This window comes from Mauremys mutica, chromosome 3, assembly GCF_020497125.1.
Source record: "Mauremys mutica isolate MM-2020 ecotype Southern chromosome 3, ASM2049712v1, whole genome shotgun sequence".
Lineage (NCBI taxonomy): Eukaryota > Metazoa > Chordata > Testudines > Geoemydidae > Mauremys > Mauremys mutica.
Window position 1 is genome coordinate 91,291,881 of NC_059074.1, and position 16,388 is coordinate 91,308,268.

General features: G+C 41.7%; 1 protein-coding gene across 2 annotated transcripts in view; it reads right to left on the reverse strand.

Moving 5' to 3' along the window:
* The window catches only part of MCM9 (minichromosome maintenance 9 homologous recombination repair factor), a 74,949-nt gene that overhangs the window by 7,863 nt on the left and 50,698 nt on the right, over positions 1 to 16,388 (reverse strand). For both annotated transcript variants that reach the window (XM_045010548.1, XM_045010550.1), the window contains exons 8-11: positions 12,420 to 12,594; positions 8,659 to 8,861; positions 6,277 to 6,480; positions 4,368 to 4,450 (exon numbers count right to left, since the gene is read on the reverse strand). In XM_045010548.1, the coding sequence (XP_044866483.1) occupies positions 4,368 to 4,450; positions 6,277 to 6,480; positions 8,659 to 8,861; positions 12,420 to 12,594 (665 nt within the window). The remainder of the gene's footprint in view (positions 1 to 4,367; positions 4,451 to 6,276; positions 6,481 to 8,658; positions 8,862 to 12,419; positions 12,595 to 16,388) is intronic.

Below are 16,388 nucleotides of genomic sequence, written 5' to 3' on the forward strand. Positions count from 1 at the left end.
AAATAAGAAGGCTTTTGAGAGAAATTATATGTCTCTCACCAAATTCAATGGACAAAACTGAAGAAACTAAAGGAAATCCCAACAGAACAGGTTGAAAAAGTAAGTAGCAAATGCTGTTGTTAACCAAGAAAAAAAAAAGAGGGAAGCAGACAACAAGATACTAAGGAACTATGAACTACTATAATTATAAGCAACTCTAATCATTTCCAATGATTAGCACACAGAGAGAGATGTTCAGTACTACGGAGTTGTGGGCTATCTAAGTTCTGAGAGAGACAGAGTGAGAGAGTTAAACCGTCTCAGGTATTGAATGAAAAAACAATGTATATTCTTTATTACTTTTTTCCCCAGGAAGGATATTTTTTCTTAAAATAACCTTTTTCTTGTTTGTTTTTTTAAATCTTTCAATAAAAATAAATAAATTACCCCCTTCAAGAAAAAGCTGTTACAAGGGAAAATTTGTACTTCACAGGTGGTTGAAAACAGATGGCCCCCATAGTGGTCCTGAGGTATGCGGGTATTCGGCATATTGGGGTAATTATGAAGAGCTAATGTCAAGCCCAATCCTGCAATCCTTCAGGCAAAACTCCCACTGACACCCACTAGACAGATGCTAATTATGCATTTCAGAACCCCTCAGTCGATCATACCATAAGGCTATGCATAAATAAAAGAGTAATATACAATTATGAAACAATAACTTTACTTCTTTTCTGCACTCTGACAGGATGAAAATTTGAGTGTAATGTGTATATTAATTTGAGTCAGTTATTTCATCAAGTTGCAAACAAAAGAAAAGAAAAAAAAAGGAGGTAATTCAAGATGGTCTTGTATATACAAAACTGTGCGCAGGATTTTTAACAGTACTGACCAGTATCGTGTCAAATTCTAATCTGGTTAGTTATATCCTGTCTCCCTAACTTCTCACTGCAGTTTCATTTGAAAACGTTATTCTACATCACTTCTTAACTTGCCCTTTGTGTAATGTTGCTGCATGCTGCTAAAAAGCTGACCTGTTCCAACCCCACTAGTGGCTGCATTTCAGCAGAGACTGTAGTAATCTTTCTACGCTGTATAGGGTCAGATTCTGTAGTTCTTGAAGAAGCAAAATTCCATTTGAAGCAATTGTGGGGTACATTTTCAAAGGCACAAGTGGCAATTACTCACCTAACTCACATTAAAAGTCAGTAGCAGGTCATAGATGCCTAACTGCCATTTGTGCCTTTGGATATCTACCTTTCTGAGGTTTGTCTGAGAAAAGACAGCAGGATCACAGCCGTAGTCTATAAAATGGAATCAGTTCTGGGTCTGGTTCTGTTCAATATTTTTATCAATGATTTAGATAATGGCATAGAGAGTACACTAATAAAGTCTGTGGATGATACCAAGCTGGGAGAGGTTGCAGTGCTTTGGAGGATAGTAATAAAATTTAAAATAATCTGGACAAACTGGAGAAATGGTCTGAAGAAAATAGGATGAAATTCAATACAGACAAATGCAAAGTACTCCATTTAGGAAGCAACAATCAGTTGCACACATACAAAATAGGAAACCACTGCTGAGGAAGGAGTACACCGGAAAAAGCTCTAGGGGTCATAGTGGATCACAAGCTAAATATGAGTCAACAGTGTAACACTGTTGGAAAAAAAGCAAACATCATTCTAGGATGTATTAGCAGGAGTGTTGTAAGCAAGACACATGAAGTAATTCTAATCCGCGCTAATTAAGCCTCAGCTGGATTACTGTGTCCAGTTCTGTATGCCACATTTCAGGAAAGATGTGGACAAATTGGAGAAAGTCCAGAGAAGAGCATAAAAAATGACTGAAGGTCTAGCAAACATGACCTATGAGGGAAGATTGAAAAAATTGGGTTTGTTTAGTCAGGAGAAGACTGAGAGGTGACATGATAGCAGTCTTCAATAACATAAAAGGTTGTTACAAGGAGGAGGGAGAAAAATTGTTCTCCTTAACTACTGAGGATAGGACAAGAAACAATGAGTTTAAATTGCAGCAAGGGCAATTTAGGTTGGACATTAGGAAAAACTTCCTAAACACTGGAATAAATTGCCTAGGGAGATTATGGAATCTCTGTCATTGGAGATTTTTTAAGAGCAGGTTAGATAAAGAGCTGTCAGGGATGGTCTAGATAATACTTAGTCCTGCCTTGAGTGCAGGGAACTAGACTAGAAGACCTCGGGAGGTTCCTTCCAGTCCTATGATTCTATGAAAATGCTTTGAGGTCTTTCTGCTTTAAAGGTGCTACATAAAATGTATCATCATTTGCATATATGGTTTCTCATAGTCATGAGATACCAACCTGTACAAGAAAACGGGAAATGTAATATTAGATCAGACCAATGGTGCAAGAGACAGTCTCTGATAGAGCCAATATCACATAGTTCAGATGAAGGTGCTAAAAACCCCTCACAGATAATTTGGGGATAACCTGCTCCTAGGGGATGTTTCTTCCTAGCTTCTGTTAGTAGCTAGATTATGCCCTTAGCCCCAAGGATTCATATCCCTTCAACATATATCCTATCTGGTGTAAGCTCTCGGCCTGAATGATATCTTTTGACAATGAGTTCCAGAGGTTAGTTATGCATTGTGTAAAAAATATTTCCTTTTATTGGTTTTAAGTCTGTTGCCTTTCATTTTAATTGAATGTCCCCTTGATTTTGTATTACGAGAAATGATAAATAGGAATGCCCAGTTACATTCTCTATACCATTCATTATTTTGCAAAATTTTATTCTGTTCCCTTCTCATTCATCTCCTATCCGAACTAAACACTGTGAACTATCATGCACTCTTAGTGAAATAGGCAAGAATGTTGAGAAATAGCAAGAGGGTCCACATCATCTCCTCCCTGCTTGAAAATCAATGTTTCTTTGTTGAGATGGGTGGTCAGAAGAGCGGATGATGTACTCAGCAGAATGGATTACCCCACAATTCAGTGCTAACACCCTTGCTGTTTAATGTCTACACAAATGACCAAGCAGAATCCCCTCGTGCACAGATTCATTTATGCTGATGTTCTTTGAATTGTTGCTCAATCAGAAAGATTTGAGGATACTGAGCGCATTTTAACTGGCTCTCTGAGTGTGCCTGGAAAGTACTATTGCACATGGTTTCTAAATGCCAACTCCAGTAAGACACAAGTGTGTACCTTCCATGTGAAATACCATCAGGTCAAGTAAAACTTCCAGATATTGTGGGATGGTACAATCCTTGAGCATTATGAATATCTGGTGTACCTTGGGTCACATTAGACTGAGTATTGACATTCAAAGAGCACGTAAAGAAGCTGCAAAAGAAAGTGAACTCCTAACACTGTATACTCCAGAAACTGGCCAGCACAAAATGGGGAGCTGTTCCAAAAACACTCTGTCTCAGTCTGTGTCACTCGACTGCAGAATACTGTACATCCATATGGTCTTGCTTGGGCCATGCACACAAAACTGATATTGAACTCAGTCAATCCTGTAGGATCATCACAGGCACTTTGAAACCAACTCCCATGCTGTCACTATATTGCCTCACATGAATTGCACCAATATTTGTAAGATGGGATGTCTTCAGTAGAAAGGAGAAACAAAAACAGGTGCATGTATCAAGACATCCACTGTTTGGACACATTCCACCACACAAGAGACTGAAGTCCAAAAAAAGCTTCACCCCTGAAAATCCCTTACCCCAAAATCCCACTGTGGAAGGCTACAGAGTAACAAAATGGCAGGAAATGCCGATGCTCTGGGAGAACCTGGTTCTTTAGAACAACTCCCCCCAGGGACTGACTTCAAACAAAAACAATGATGTACTCCAAATGGAGTGAGAGCTGGGGTGGCAAACATGGTGACAATATGACAAAATGGAAGATGAGGAATGCTGCAAATATGAATGTGGAGAGCCTAGGCAAATACTTGAATACTGCCCGGTGCAGTGCTAGCGGTCAATACTTTGTTCTCCCAAAGAACTATTTGATATAAGCAACACCACCATGTCTTGGCTACAATTTTGGAGTAACAAACTGTGATGATGACTAAATGTTCTGGGCCTGATTCTCATTTATGCTAAGTCCTTTTACACTGCTCTGGCACCTGTTAATCTTTCTAAAACTTTCTCAAAACTCAATTTTTTTTTTGGTTCTCACATATAATAGCTAATGTCTAACTGAAAAAATACAAGTGTCATCCATCCATCCATCTACGATAACCCAGTTTCTCAACTCAATTATATTTCAATGTCTGAATATTAAAATGGATTGTTCTCCAAGGAGATGGAGACAGTTATACATAGTAGTCTCCTTAAATGGATTGAATCATAGAGCATGGGATTGTAGTAGTGTCATTTCCTATAAAAAAGCTTACCTGCATGGACGATTCCATCACTGAGACCACTGTCACAGCATCTTCCAAAGTTACAGTGTCCCTAAACATCAATCGAGCATGGGCTAGCAAAAATAAATGAGCATTAAAAAAAATGTTATTGAAGTTGAAAAGCATTTGTTTGTATTAGCAACCAGAGGCTAACAAATTCAGGCCTGATTCTGAAAACATTTATGCATGTGTTTAACTTTAAGCATAAAAATAGTCCCATTGACTTCACTGTCAAAAGTGTCTGCAGAATTGGGAAAACTTAACTCTCCTTATTAGAAATGAGGTGTGTCTTCTGGATTAGAGATTCAATAACAATTTGAAGGAATTGGAAGAAAGAAAAGCAAAAGACTATATTTAAACAACTGTAAGGTGTTGAGATACCATGATGATAAATGTAGTATAAAATAATATTTAATCTATCCAAATGTATTGATAGCAACAAAACCTAACAAAAAGAATTTTAAAATTAAAGCTAACCTTTCGTACTGCGTGACAAAAGATATGATTTAAGCAATAGTCCGCACTTTGCATTTCCTTCTTTTTGTTGGTCTCTGTCACAGCCTTAATGTTATTTAAACATGTTTTTTCCATATTATTTTTTTTGTCCTGCTTTGCTTCCCATAACCACCATTACCCAAAATAGAATAAATTTTATGAATAGATATAATGCAAATAATTCTCCATACTATGCCATTCTGATTGGTTGTGTAATTACGCTGATGGAACAGTTATTTTTAAGCAAGAAAAATGGTACTTTTGTATAAGACTTTGAAAATAAAAAGTGCTGGTTAAGGCCCTGATCATGAGAATGCATACTTATGTAAAATACTTTAGAACGTGAATAGCATGAAAGTATCTGCAGGATAAAGGCTTTAAATGATAGGAAAGTTTACAAAACAAAACAAAAACAATCCCTCTCCTCCCCGCCCCCCACACAGACAAAGAAAGTCAAATAGAAACAATTGACTAATAAAAGAAACATCTTTGACAAAATAAAACATCACTCTGGGCTGAAATTTGTTATAGAAAGTTACTGTATGTTCTTTTAAATTCATTTTTTAAAAACCGTTAAGCCATTTTAAAGGACAAAAGAGCACTACCCTAGATATTTCACACTTTCTTTATTTTTTGTTCTTAAAACTCAAATACAGTTTTGATTTTAAAGTGAAATTTCATAGCACGTTAGTACACAATGTGGACAGCATTCTTGGTATTTAAAATGAAATAAATGTTTATTGTTAGTAACATTATGGGATGGTAAGGGCCAAATCCTTACACCCTTCTTATGTCTTCCTCAGGCAATAATCCCTCTGGCTTCAGAATGAGCAGGAGTGGGGTGTGATTGAAATGTCCAAGAATGGACCCAAAATTAAAGAAGGAAACCCTGAGACAGGCATTAAGGAAAAATCATATGATTGATGTAATCCTTTACTTTTTTAGAGTGCTGTGCAAATATTAACTAATTAATTAATCCACATTTCGTGCTTAAAAATCTCTGCCTAGAAATATATTTACACAATTAGCTACAATGGACATATGCAGCTTTATTAGATTTATAAAGGAGCCAGTCATTGTGGGCTCATTGGGATAACTGACATCACGTGCCAAGTGTTTGCAGCATTGGGTCCTTAATTATCATTGCTCATTTCCCTTTAACTTCTTAACACTGGTTTAAATTTTTTTTGGGAGAAATATAACAAATTAAAATTCAAACTAGTTTTGTATATCTAAACCCCCCACAAAACCTATAGGTTCACTAATGCTAAAACTCAAGGAGGTTCATCCATCCCTAGTTTAGCTGGAAGGTCGCTACTTAACCTATGAATTATAATTGCACTTTTAACGTGTCCATTTAAAAAAAAATGGTGGGGCAGAAAAACAAAAACTGCCATGTGCTCACCTTCTGCTAAGCGTATCAAACTCTCTAATAAGCGAATGGTAGTTCGGGCAGCATTTCTGCAATCACTCTGCCGCTGCATCTGGTAATAACGGACAAGAATCAGGTTGCTCTCATCAGACAGTTTTGGCTGTAGATTCTTTATCAGACAAAAGTAGGTCTTCATCTTTTCCATGCTCCAGAGGTTTTCTGATTTGCTTGGGCATCCTGTGTAAAAAGTGCTCAGTCAGTAACTTCAGAACAATGACAGAGATACAACGGGAGTCCTTGTAGCACCTTAGAGACTAATAAATGTATCTGAGCGTAAGCTTTTGTGGGCTACAGCCCACTTCATCGGATGCATGCAGTGGAAAACACAGTAGGAAGAGATATGTATACACACACTCTAACGAGAGTGATCAGTGAAGGTGAGCTATTACCAGCAGGAGAGAAAAAAACTTTTTGTAGTGGGAATCAAAATGGTCCATTTGCAGCAGCTGACAAGAAGGTGTGAGGAACACTGTGTGTGGGGGGGAAATAAACATGGGGAAATAGTTTTACTTTGTGTAATGACCCATCCACTCCCAGTCTTTCCTAAAGATTTCTGTTAAATAAATGAATGTAAAATGAGGTTTTATTACATTTTGAGCAGAAAGGAACTGTCATTCTCTTAGCTCAGTTATGATCTGGCCAAATTCCAGAGTGGGTTATTACATTCTATCTGTTGGGATTCCCTCCAAGACCTTTTCCACTCAGCTTATCCAAAACACCTTGTCCAGCATGTCACTCAGGTTCTATTTCCTAGCTCCTAACATCTATACTTCTTTAATTGAATTGATTTGGACATCACAGGGTCCATGTAAGAACCAACTGCTTTGCAGATTGTGTAAGGACTTATTGCTGATGTCCTCACCTTAAGACATTTCAAGCTTATCAGTTCAAGGTGTTCACGCTTACCTAGCTCAAAAACACCATCTCTGGTCCACAACCTGTCACATCCTTGTTTACAGTTTAACCTTACACTCAGATCAAGCTACATGCAAGTTTACTCAAGCCCAGCATGGTCTATGCCTACACTACCTACCTAATTTCCTTACTGTTTAAACTGCTCATGTTCTGCTGAAAGGTCTTGCCCTGAACTGTTTTGTAACATTGCTGTGTTTCACCCCAGGCTCCAACATCCAATCCTGCTTCTAATAAAGTCAACAGCAAAGCTCCCATCAATTTAAATGGGAGTAAGATCAGGCTCACTGTTTATCAGCTTGTTCAGTCTGTAAAACATCCAGGTATCTTTGAGATGAAAAGCGCCACATAAATATATGATTATCTCCTCTAGGTATCTTACATATTTTATAGGGCCAATCACTATGTGCCAGATGTGGCACAGGTGTGCACTGGAGGAGAGACTGCAAGAAGATTTTCCTCACCTTTTTATTTATTTATTATGATTATTACTGTAGCACCTCAGAACTTCAGGCATGGACCTGGACCTCATTGTGCAAGACAAAAAGACAGTCTTTCCCTCAAAGCCCTTACAGTCTTAAGTATAAAACAAGAGACACAACTGATGGTACAGACACATGGGGAGTATAAGGAATCAAGAGACAATATTGTCTAAATGGACAAGACAGGGTAGAGGAAGAGGGGCAACAAAACAAACCAAGTGAACAATATGAGAGCAGCAAATGCCATGTTAGTTCCACTTTTACTTTGTAGGGTATGTTACGTAGTAGGGGATCAGCTAAAGGGAAAGGGAAGGGAAGCGGGTGTGGAGGACACGGTAGAAGGGGCAGGAATGGAGTGAGGCTGACTGAAAGTTGTCACCATCTGACAGGTGTTTAGTAATCTAGGTCAGGAGTTCTCAATCTTTTTCATTCTGAGGCCTCCCACAACATGCTATAAAAACTCCACGACCCGCCTGTGCCACAACAACGCATTTTCTGCATATAAAAGTCAACATTGGCGTTAGGGGGTAGCAAGCAGGGCAATTGCCTTGGACCCCACGCGTCCTGCAAAACTAAGTTGCCCAGGCTCCAGCTTAAGCCCCAGGTGGCAGGGCTCAGGGTCCCAGGCTTCAGCCCCGCACAACAGGGCTTCAGCTTTTTGGGCCCCAGCAAGTCTAACACTGATCCTGCCCATGGCCCCCCGGGATGCCCCGGACCCCTGGTTGAGAACCACTGATCTAGGTGACAGGGATTGGTGGTCTCAGTCCTATTCCTAATGGACAGGCAACCACATCACAACCAGCACAACTGGCACCGTGCATGAAATCAAGGATCAAATGAAAATAAACTGAACTACCCTTTCAGTCACTGAAGTGGTCACTCCAAAACTGGGCTGTAGAACATTTGGGAAAGGTCAGTGCGGAGAAGAAGCTTTATATACATTCAAAGAGTCTATTCTTACCTTTGTTTTCCAATATGAAAGAAGAAATTATGCGATCCCAGTCTTCATTTCTCGTATCTAGCAATACTAAGACCAGGTCAAATCTGCTCAATAGAGGACTGCCAAGGGCTATGTTCACAGAGATTGATTCATTAGGGTCATACTGGCCTTTTGGATTTGTTGCTGCCAATATAGTGGTTCTTGTGTTCAGCTTGCACACTAAGCTAAAGACAAAGATGATATACATCACTATTCCATGTAACTGGATATAGAAAATAATTTTTGAGTACAATATAAATCATATTTTATGTTTACATAGCACCATTCATAGAATCATAGAATTGTTGGTTTGACACAATTTGTTCTTGACAAATCTATGCTGTCTGTTACTTATCATCTTATTATCTTCTAGGTGTCTGCAAATTGATTGCCTAATTAATCTTTTCAGGTGTTGAAGTTAAGTTGACTGGTTTGTAATTCCCTGGTTTGTCCTTATTCCCCTTTTTATAGATTGGTACTGTACATGCACCTTTCCAGTTCTCTGGAATCTCACCCATCTTCCATGGCTTTTCAAAGATAATTGCTAATGGCTCAGATATCTCAATTCAGGGTTAAAAAAAAGAAATATATATATATATATATATATATATATATATATATATATATATATGCTGTTCCTATGGCTAAGCATTTTACATATTTTTCTACAGTGAAAAAAGTATTTTCTCCTTGAATCATGTTGTCTTTGCTCCTGTGTTTTTAGTTGCAGTGGGACACTTTTGTCCCAGTAGTCACAGCACAATCCTTTCAATTAAGGCAACAGAAGAGTTATTCTAAATTTGGTTTATCACCAGGCTATTTCCAGTCGGCTCCAGGCAAGCTGCTACCTCATGTCCAGAACCTGAATGTAGGTTAGAGCCAATAATCTTAGCTTTCCAATTTACAGTACACACCACAAGAAAAGAGCGTTGGCTCCCAGCCAGTACAAAGAGAGATTAAATGAACAAAGCAACATTAACTTCTCTATGTAATGGTATAATTATTTAAAAATTCCTAAGTAAATACAGTCCTTTTTAAAGCAAGTGACTGAAGCTTTGCGTGCTGAGAGCAAAACTATGTTCTAAGTTCCCATCTACAAAACAAAATCAACTATATCAGGGGATCCAGTTAAAACATGGATCCATTTTACAAACCATAGCAAGTCCAAGTCATTAGCATGGTTCAAGTACATGGGGAGTTCTGCTGGGATAGGTCATCAGGACAATAGGACTTGTAATGGCACACTTTCAGCCTTGCACATTTGTTGTAGGCAACATCCTCATGAGCGGATGGATATTGCATGGTCCTACTTGGCATACTGCGGATATTGCATGGTCCTACTTTATTAAAATTGCTCATATAAAAATAGCATAAAAACGTAAATATGGAGGAAAAAGTTGAAAACAGATTCAGTGTTAGGTCATTGGATTAAGTTAAATACCATTCTAAAGAGTGTAATTGTTTAGGTTAACTGGGCAGTTATGTCTGCGTAAGGTTAATGTAAAGTGGGGCTTGCCTCTAGTGAACTGTGCCCACACACTTCTGAGGTGATTTTCCCCGTCTGCACAGTAGGCAGTTGCAATTATGCTGAAAAGAACTCTGAGGTGAGCTGTAAGCTCCAGCATGGGTACAGGTTAAACCAAAGGGGAAGTGGTTAGCAGAAATCCACAACCAGGACCAAGGCAATGTTTAGCGATTCAGTAACTTAGAGAAGGTTAGTGCACCAGATGGTGAAGTAGGTGTGTTGGCTTGCTTTTGTAAACAGAATGAGATCAGTGGCTTACTTGGGCTAATTTCTTGTAGCCTTTGTGGAAGAAGCAAGTCTTGAGGAGGGATTTAAATGAGGAGAAGCCATTCAGCATACAGCAGTGTGGGAAAAAACCCTGGAATAGTTGTGGAAGAAACGGATGAATGGGGTCTCAAAGCTGTTGTCATTCGCTGAGTTGTGGGGTGCAGGACAAACTAAAAAGAGACAGGGGCAAATAAGGAGGGAGGGACAGAGCGTAAAGTGCTTGAGCGGGGGGAATAGCTTGAATTTGATGTGTGTGGAAAAGGGAGAGTCAGTGGAGATATTCAAAATAGGGAGTTGGTTTGAAAGGCCAAGAAGATGTGGATATCAGGATACCAAAGAGGAGGAGATTATGGCAATCAACACAGGAGACGATTTGGGCCTGGACAAGAGTTGCGTGTGACTGGACAGGAAGACAAGGTTTGATTTCAAATATATGTTATGCAGGAAAAAACAGCAAGATATTGGACACAGTCTAGATGTAAAGGGAAAGGGCGAAATTAAAGACTCCCAGGTTCCAAGCATCAGTGACAGGGAGAATGGTGGTACGTTCATCAGTGACAGAGAATGGGAGGAAAGTTTTGGATGAAAGACAGGAGACCAGATTATCGGTGCAGTGGCTCTATGCCTTCATAAGCCAGGCCATCTGTATGCAAGTACCTAAATTTAGGCCCCAGGTTTGACTTTTTTTTTTTTTTTTTTGCATACTCTGCTGGCACCAGAATCTACAAAGGAGATCAATTGGTGCCATCAGTTCAGATAGCAAGGTGACTTAATTGCAAGGTCATTCTCCAAATTTAACTCCTCAAGCACCCTGCAGTCCTCAGATTCTGAGGTAAATGTACTCTTTCAGTATGTCTGCATGTCTTGTCAAACAATGGTATTTTCTACATAGCTAAGAATTTACTGCCTCATAAACCAGCTAATGGATTTTAATTATGTAAATAACTCATTTATGAGTGGGCTCTTTAAGAATACCTACCTCCTTAACCTCAAATTCTGGATAAGATAGGATAATAGCAGGACCTGAGGAGGCAGGGATAAAGGTGGCTTAAAACCAGCTTTGTATCCCCCCACCCCTCCAAGGTTGAGGACAGCTATGGGCCAATTCAGTCCCTGGTGTAATTTAGAGCAGCCTCAAGACTGCTCTAACGTACACAGGCAGCCACAACACCCTGGAAGCCTTTCTGCTGGATCAAGATCACTGGAATGCAAAGTGCCCTGGGCCTACCTCCTCCCACCCTTGACACATCTGAACTGAAGAGAGGGTGGGATAGAACTGGCTATGCTGGCTCTATCCCAGCCAGAGATTCTGCTACTTTAGAGAAATCTCCAGCTCTTCTATTAGGGAGGATGTCAGTCTCCTTTGTGGACAGACTGAGGATTTGGCCAGTAGCTTCATTTGCCACAGAATTAAAAAATCCAAGTTTTCAGAAGTAGCATATACCATTTTCCCTTCACAAGTTAGTGGCCGGTAGTCTCTTTCATGAGATGGGCCACTATATAAAAATGAGCAGCCTGGGAATTGCTCCTTCTTCTTTTGTTGCTTGACTAATTATTTGCCATTCATGTAGGGAAAAGAAAAAAGTGTTTTCAGTCCTGGCTTCTGAACTGCAACTCACATTTTAAAAAATGCCTCACTCCCCACAGTACCCCAGAGCCCACCACTCTCCAAAACACTCTTCTTGACGTGCCCTCTCTATATGCAATGGCCAGATTTCCCAAAGATGATGCAGAGGATCCAAAAGTATTTTATTCCTATGCATCCATTGGTCCATTTCACCCTCCTTTGAAATTTTGACTCATAGTCTAAGAGTATCTTTTAAAACAAAAATGTATAGTACGGAAAGATTGGTCAGAGGGGCAAATCTAGATCTAACATTCATTTTAATATTTCGGAATTCAGGGGAAAGGTATTTTGTTATTTCATCACATGCATTTAAATGCCACTTACCCCGCCTTAGCTACACTGATGGTTTGTTGCTCCATTGCTTCATGTATGCTGGTTCTGTCATGTTCCTTGATGCTATTAAATTCATCAATACAACAAAGACCTCCATCTGCAAGCACGAGTGCTCCAGCTTCCAAATTCCATTCTCCAGAATCCTTCACTGCAGTTACTGTCAAACCTGAAGAATATTTATTTCAATTCAGTCTTTTTCAAAAATGTGTGTGTGCATTTGAGAGAAAGGGGGGATTAAATACACTAGCTAGTGCCAGGAAGAGAGAATGCAGGCAATGTGCAAGCTTCAATGCAGAGCTCTGCTAAAGCACCTCAATTCAGACCTACTGGTATGACATCCCATCCATTATAGTCCAGGTAATGGTCTGTGGAGCAAAATCTGCCAAGCATGCCAAATTTTGAGGTGATGATTTTATGATATGAACAAATTTACAAAAGGAACCAAGATTGAGAGGACTAAATTCATTGAGTCAAGCAAACTCAATGATATTAGCATAGTTATACCAGGAATACATCTGACCCACTATCAACACTTAAAGCATATATAAGCCTCAAAAGGTCATGCAACAAACTCTGCAAAATAAAAATATTTTAACATATCTTTTATCAGAGACCCACTCCCCAGTTCACGAAACAGAAGTGACAGACTAAACTTTGAACTTGTTCTGACAGAGTTTCTCTTTGATTTTGGGGTTCATTTGAACATTAAATTTAAAGTGAAACCTGAGACTGGAAATGCATGGGAACTAAAACCAAAGAAAAAGTTCCCCAAAGCATCTTCAAATGGAAACGGCTGATTGTGACACTGCTGTAATTAAGCCTCATAGCTCTGAGTGCATGAAGAGTTTAAACTGCTGCCTGACATGTTTCTTGTTTACATATCAAGACTATTCAATTTTCACTTTCTCCAGTGAGTCAGTTTTTTTCTCCGATACAGTAGTTAGTTCTGAAGAGGAGTTAACCTTAGGACAATGGTACTAGTAGGTATTTATGTAACATAAGGGGATTTGGGATTGCAGCTATAACTACTAGAATGGCCATCTATCCTTAAACATATGCAACTCCCCTTCTCCGATCTCTCTTCAATCCGTTACCTCTTCTGTCTAGTTCCCCCGCTTTCTCCCTCTCCAGCTCTTTTTTCTTTACTCCATCACTGCCTGAATCACAGATGGCCCTATGATCCACACTCCATAGCTCCTAAAGATGTTATGGAGTGCTAGGGCCACATCCAGTCCAAAGATCCTCCTGCTAGGACTGCAATGGCCACAAAGACCTTAATGGAGCACTGGAACCAGAAATCACAACCTTTTGGCTGGTGCACAGTTTTTGTCAGTGCAGTTCTGTACTCCCAGTAGTCAGTGAAGAGTCAATGAAAATCGAAATCTCTTACTGACATATTGCATGTTTTTTAGGGAGATTCGCTATGATGAACCCTAGTTCTCTTGGGTTTTAGTTCACCGTTCTAACTGCAAGACAACGTAGGCAGTACATCACCTTGCCGGTTTAAATAGCAGAATTACAAAAACCAAAATAAATTCTAGCACTGTGATAAATAGGTATAGAACAGGAGTGGGCAAACTATGGCCCATGGGCCACATCCAGCCCATCAGATCATTTAATTCAGCCCTCAGCTCCTGCCAGGGAACAGGGTCGGAGGTTTACCCCACTACGGTGCTCCAGCTGGGGAACGGGGTCGGGGGCTCCCCCCCCACCCGCGAGGCTCCCAGGAAGCAGCTGGCATGACCTCCCTCCGGATGCTATGTAGCACATGGAGGCGTGGCCAGACGGCTCTGTGTGCTGCCCCATCCACAGGTACCACCCCCGCAGCTCCCATTGGCCAGGAACCAAAACCAATGGGAGTTGCGGGGGTGGTGCCTGTGGATGGGGCAGCATGCAGAGGCACCTGACCGCACCTCAGAGCTGGAGTGGAAACATGCTTCTGGGAGCTGCTTGCGGTAAGTGCTGCCCGGAGCCTGCACCCGTGCGCTCAATCCCCTGCCATAGTTCTGATCCCAATCCCACCACTGAAACCCGTCGATCCCTGCCCAGAGCCCCCTCTTCTACCCCAACCCCATCCCCAACCCCACCCCAGAGCCCACACCCCCCTCCATGCCGCAACAGCCTGCCCCATCCCTGTTCCCCCTCCTGCCCTTTGAACCCATTGGTCCCAGCCTGGAGCACCCTCCTGCACCCTAAACCCCTCATCCCTGGCCCCACCGCAGAGCCTGCATCTCCAGCTGGAGCCCTCACAACCCTTGCCCGTACTGCAACCCCCTGCCCCAGTCCTGATGCCTCTCCTGCCCTCAGAACCCATTGGTCCCAGCCTGGAGCCCCCTCCTGTACCCCAAACCCCTCATCCCCAGCCCCACACCAGAGCCCTCACCCCTCTGTCCCCAACCCGCAGCCCCCCCCTCACACCCTGAACTCATTTCTGGCCCCACCCTAGAGTCTGCACCCCCAGCCAGAGCCCTCACCCCCTCCCGCACCCCTACCTCCAATTTCGTGAGCACTCATGGCCTGCCATACAATTTCCATATCCTGATGTGGCCCTCAGGCCAAAAAGTTTGCCCACCCTGGTATAGAAAGTACTAGTGAACACTGATCACATATTCAGTACAGCAGTGGTTCTCAAAGCTGGTCCGCTGCTTGTTCAGGGAAAGCCCTTGGTTGGCTGGTTTGTTTACCTGCCGCGTCTGCAGGTTCGGCCAATTGCGGCTCCCACTGGCCAATGGGGGCTGCGGGAAGCGATGTGGGTAGAGGGATATGCTGGCCGCTGCTTCCCGCAGCCCCCATTGGCCTGGAACGGCAAACCACGGTCAGTGGGAGCTGCGATCAGCCAAACCTGCGGATGCAGCAGGTAAACAAACCGGCCTGGCCCGCCAGGGGCTTTCCCTGAACAAGCGGCAGATTGGCTTTGAGAACCACTGCAGTACAGTATAATATCTTTGTAAATACAGACCAAGACTGCCCCCTGCACTGGAAGAACGTACAGGAGGGAGCCATCTGAGAGGAAATCTCACTGTCACCTCAGTGATCTGGACCACGGGCTTCCACACAGAATCTCTGTGCCCCAGCACTGCCCTCCAGTCCTCTACAGCTCTGCTGTGGCTTCCTGTCAGCATAGCTCAGGCTTTCCAGGCAGGGAGTAGCCCCTAAAACACTGTCTTACATAGTCACTCTATTACACTCAAGAAATTATTAATTAAATTTCAGATATTAATACAGCCTGAGCCTGTATTTACTGGAGAGTAAATTCCCCATAGAGCTGAGAGAGACAATTAGCATTTCACCCAGCCCTGCCCATCTTGTCCCCTCCCCAGCCACAGATCCCTGACCTTGCCAGTTGCTCTCTTCAGAGGCTGGAGATAAGAAACCTGGTGCCACAGATCTGGGTCACTGGCCCATCCTCCATGTGCAAAGAGTGAGCTCTTCATGCAGAAGGCCCCTTCCCCATGGACCTTGAGGAGATGTTCAAACCCACTGTACCTCACTTCCTGATTTATGATTTCACCTTAAAGCATTTTGATTTTTTTCTACACGTCTAAGTATGCCACAGTGGTGAGCTGTGGGGAATGAAGGTTGCTTCTGGCAGAACATGCTTGTGCAATAGCTTTCCTAAAGCTGAGATTTCTCTAGGTACTTGAATGAGGATCAGTTCTGTTTAAACACTAAGACGCCAAACCCACAGTGAGCTCTATGCAGGCTGCTCCCTATGCCCACGGTGGAGCTCATTGTAGGATTAAGGCCTATAATAATTATTCTTCCACATCCTCATGATCTAGCATCCCTTTTATGGAACGCATGACCTCAAACATAACATAAGCTTGATCCCACAGCCCTTCCTCACATACTCACTAGTCAGTGAACAGTGCCATTGACTTCAATGGCTTTAATTGTATGAGTCCTGGTCTACAGTAGGAATTTACTTCGGTATAGCTACATCTCTCCAGGGTGTGAAAA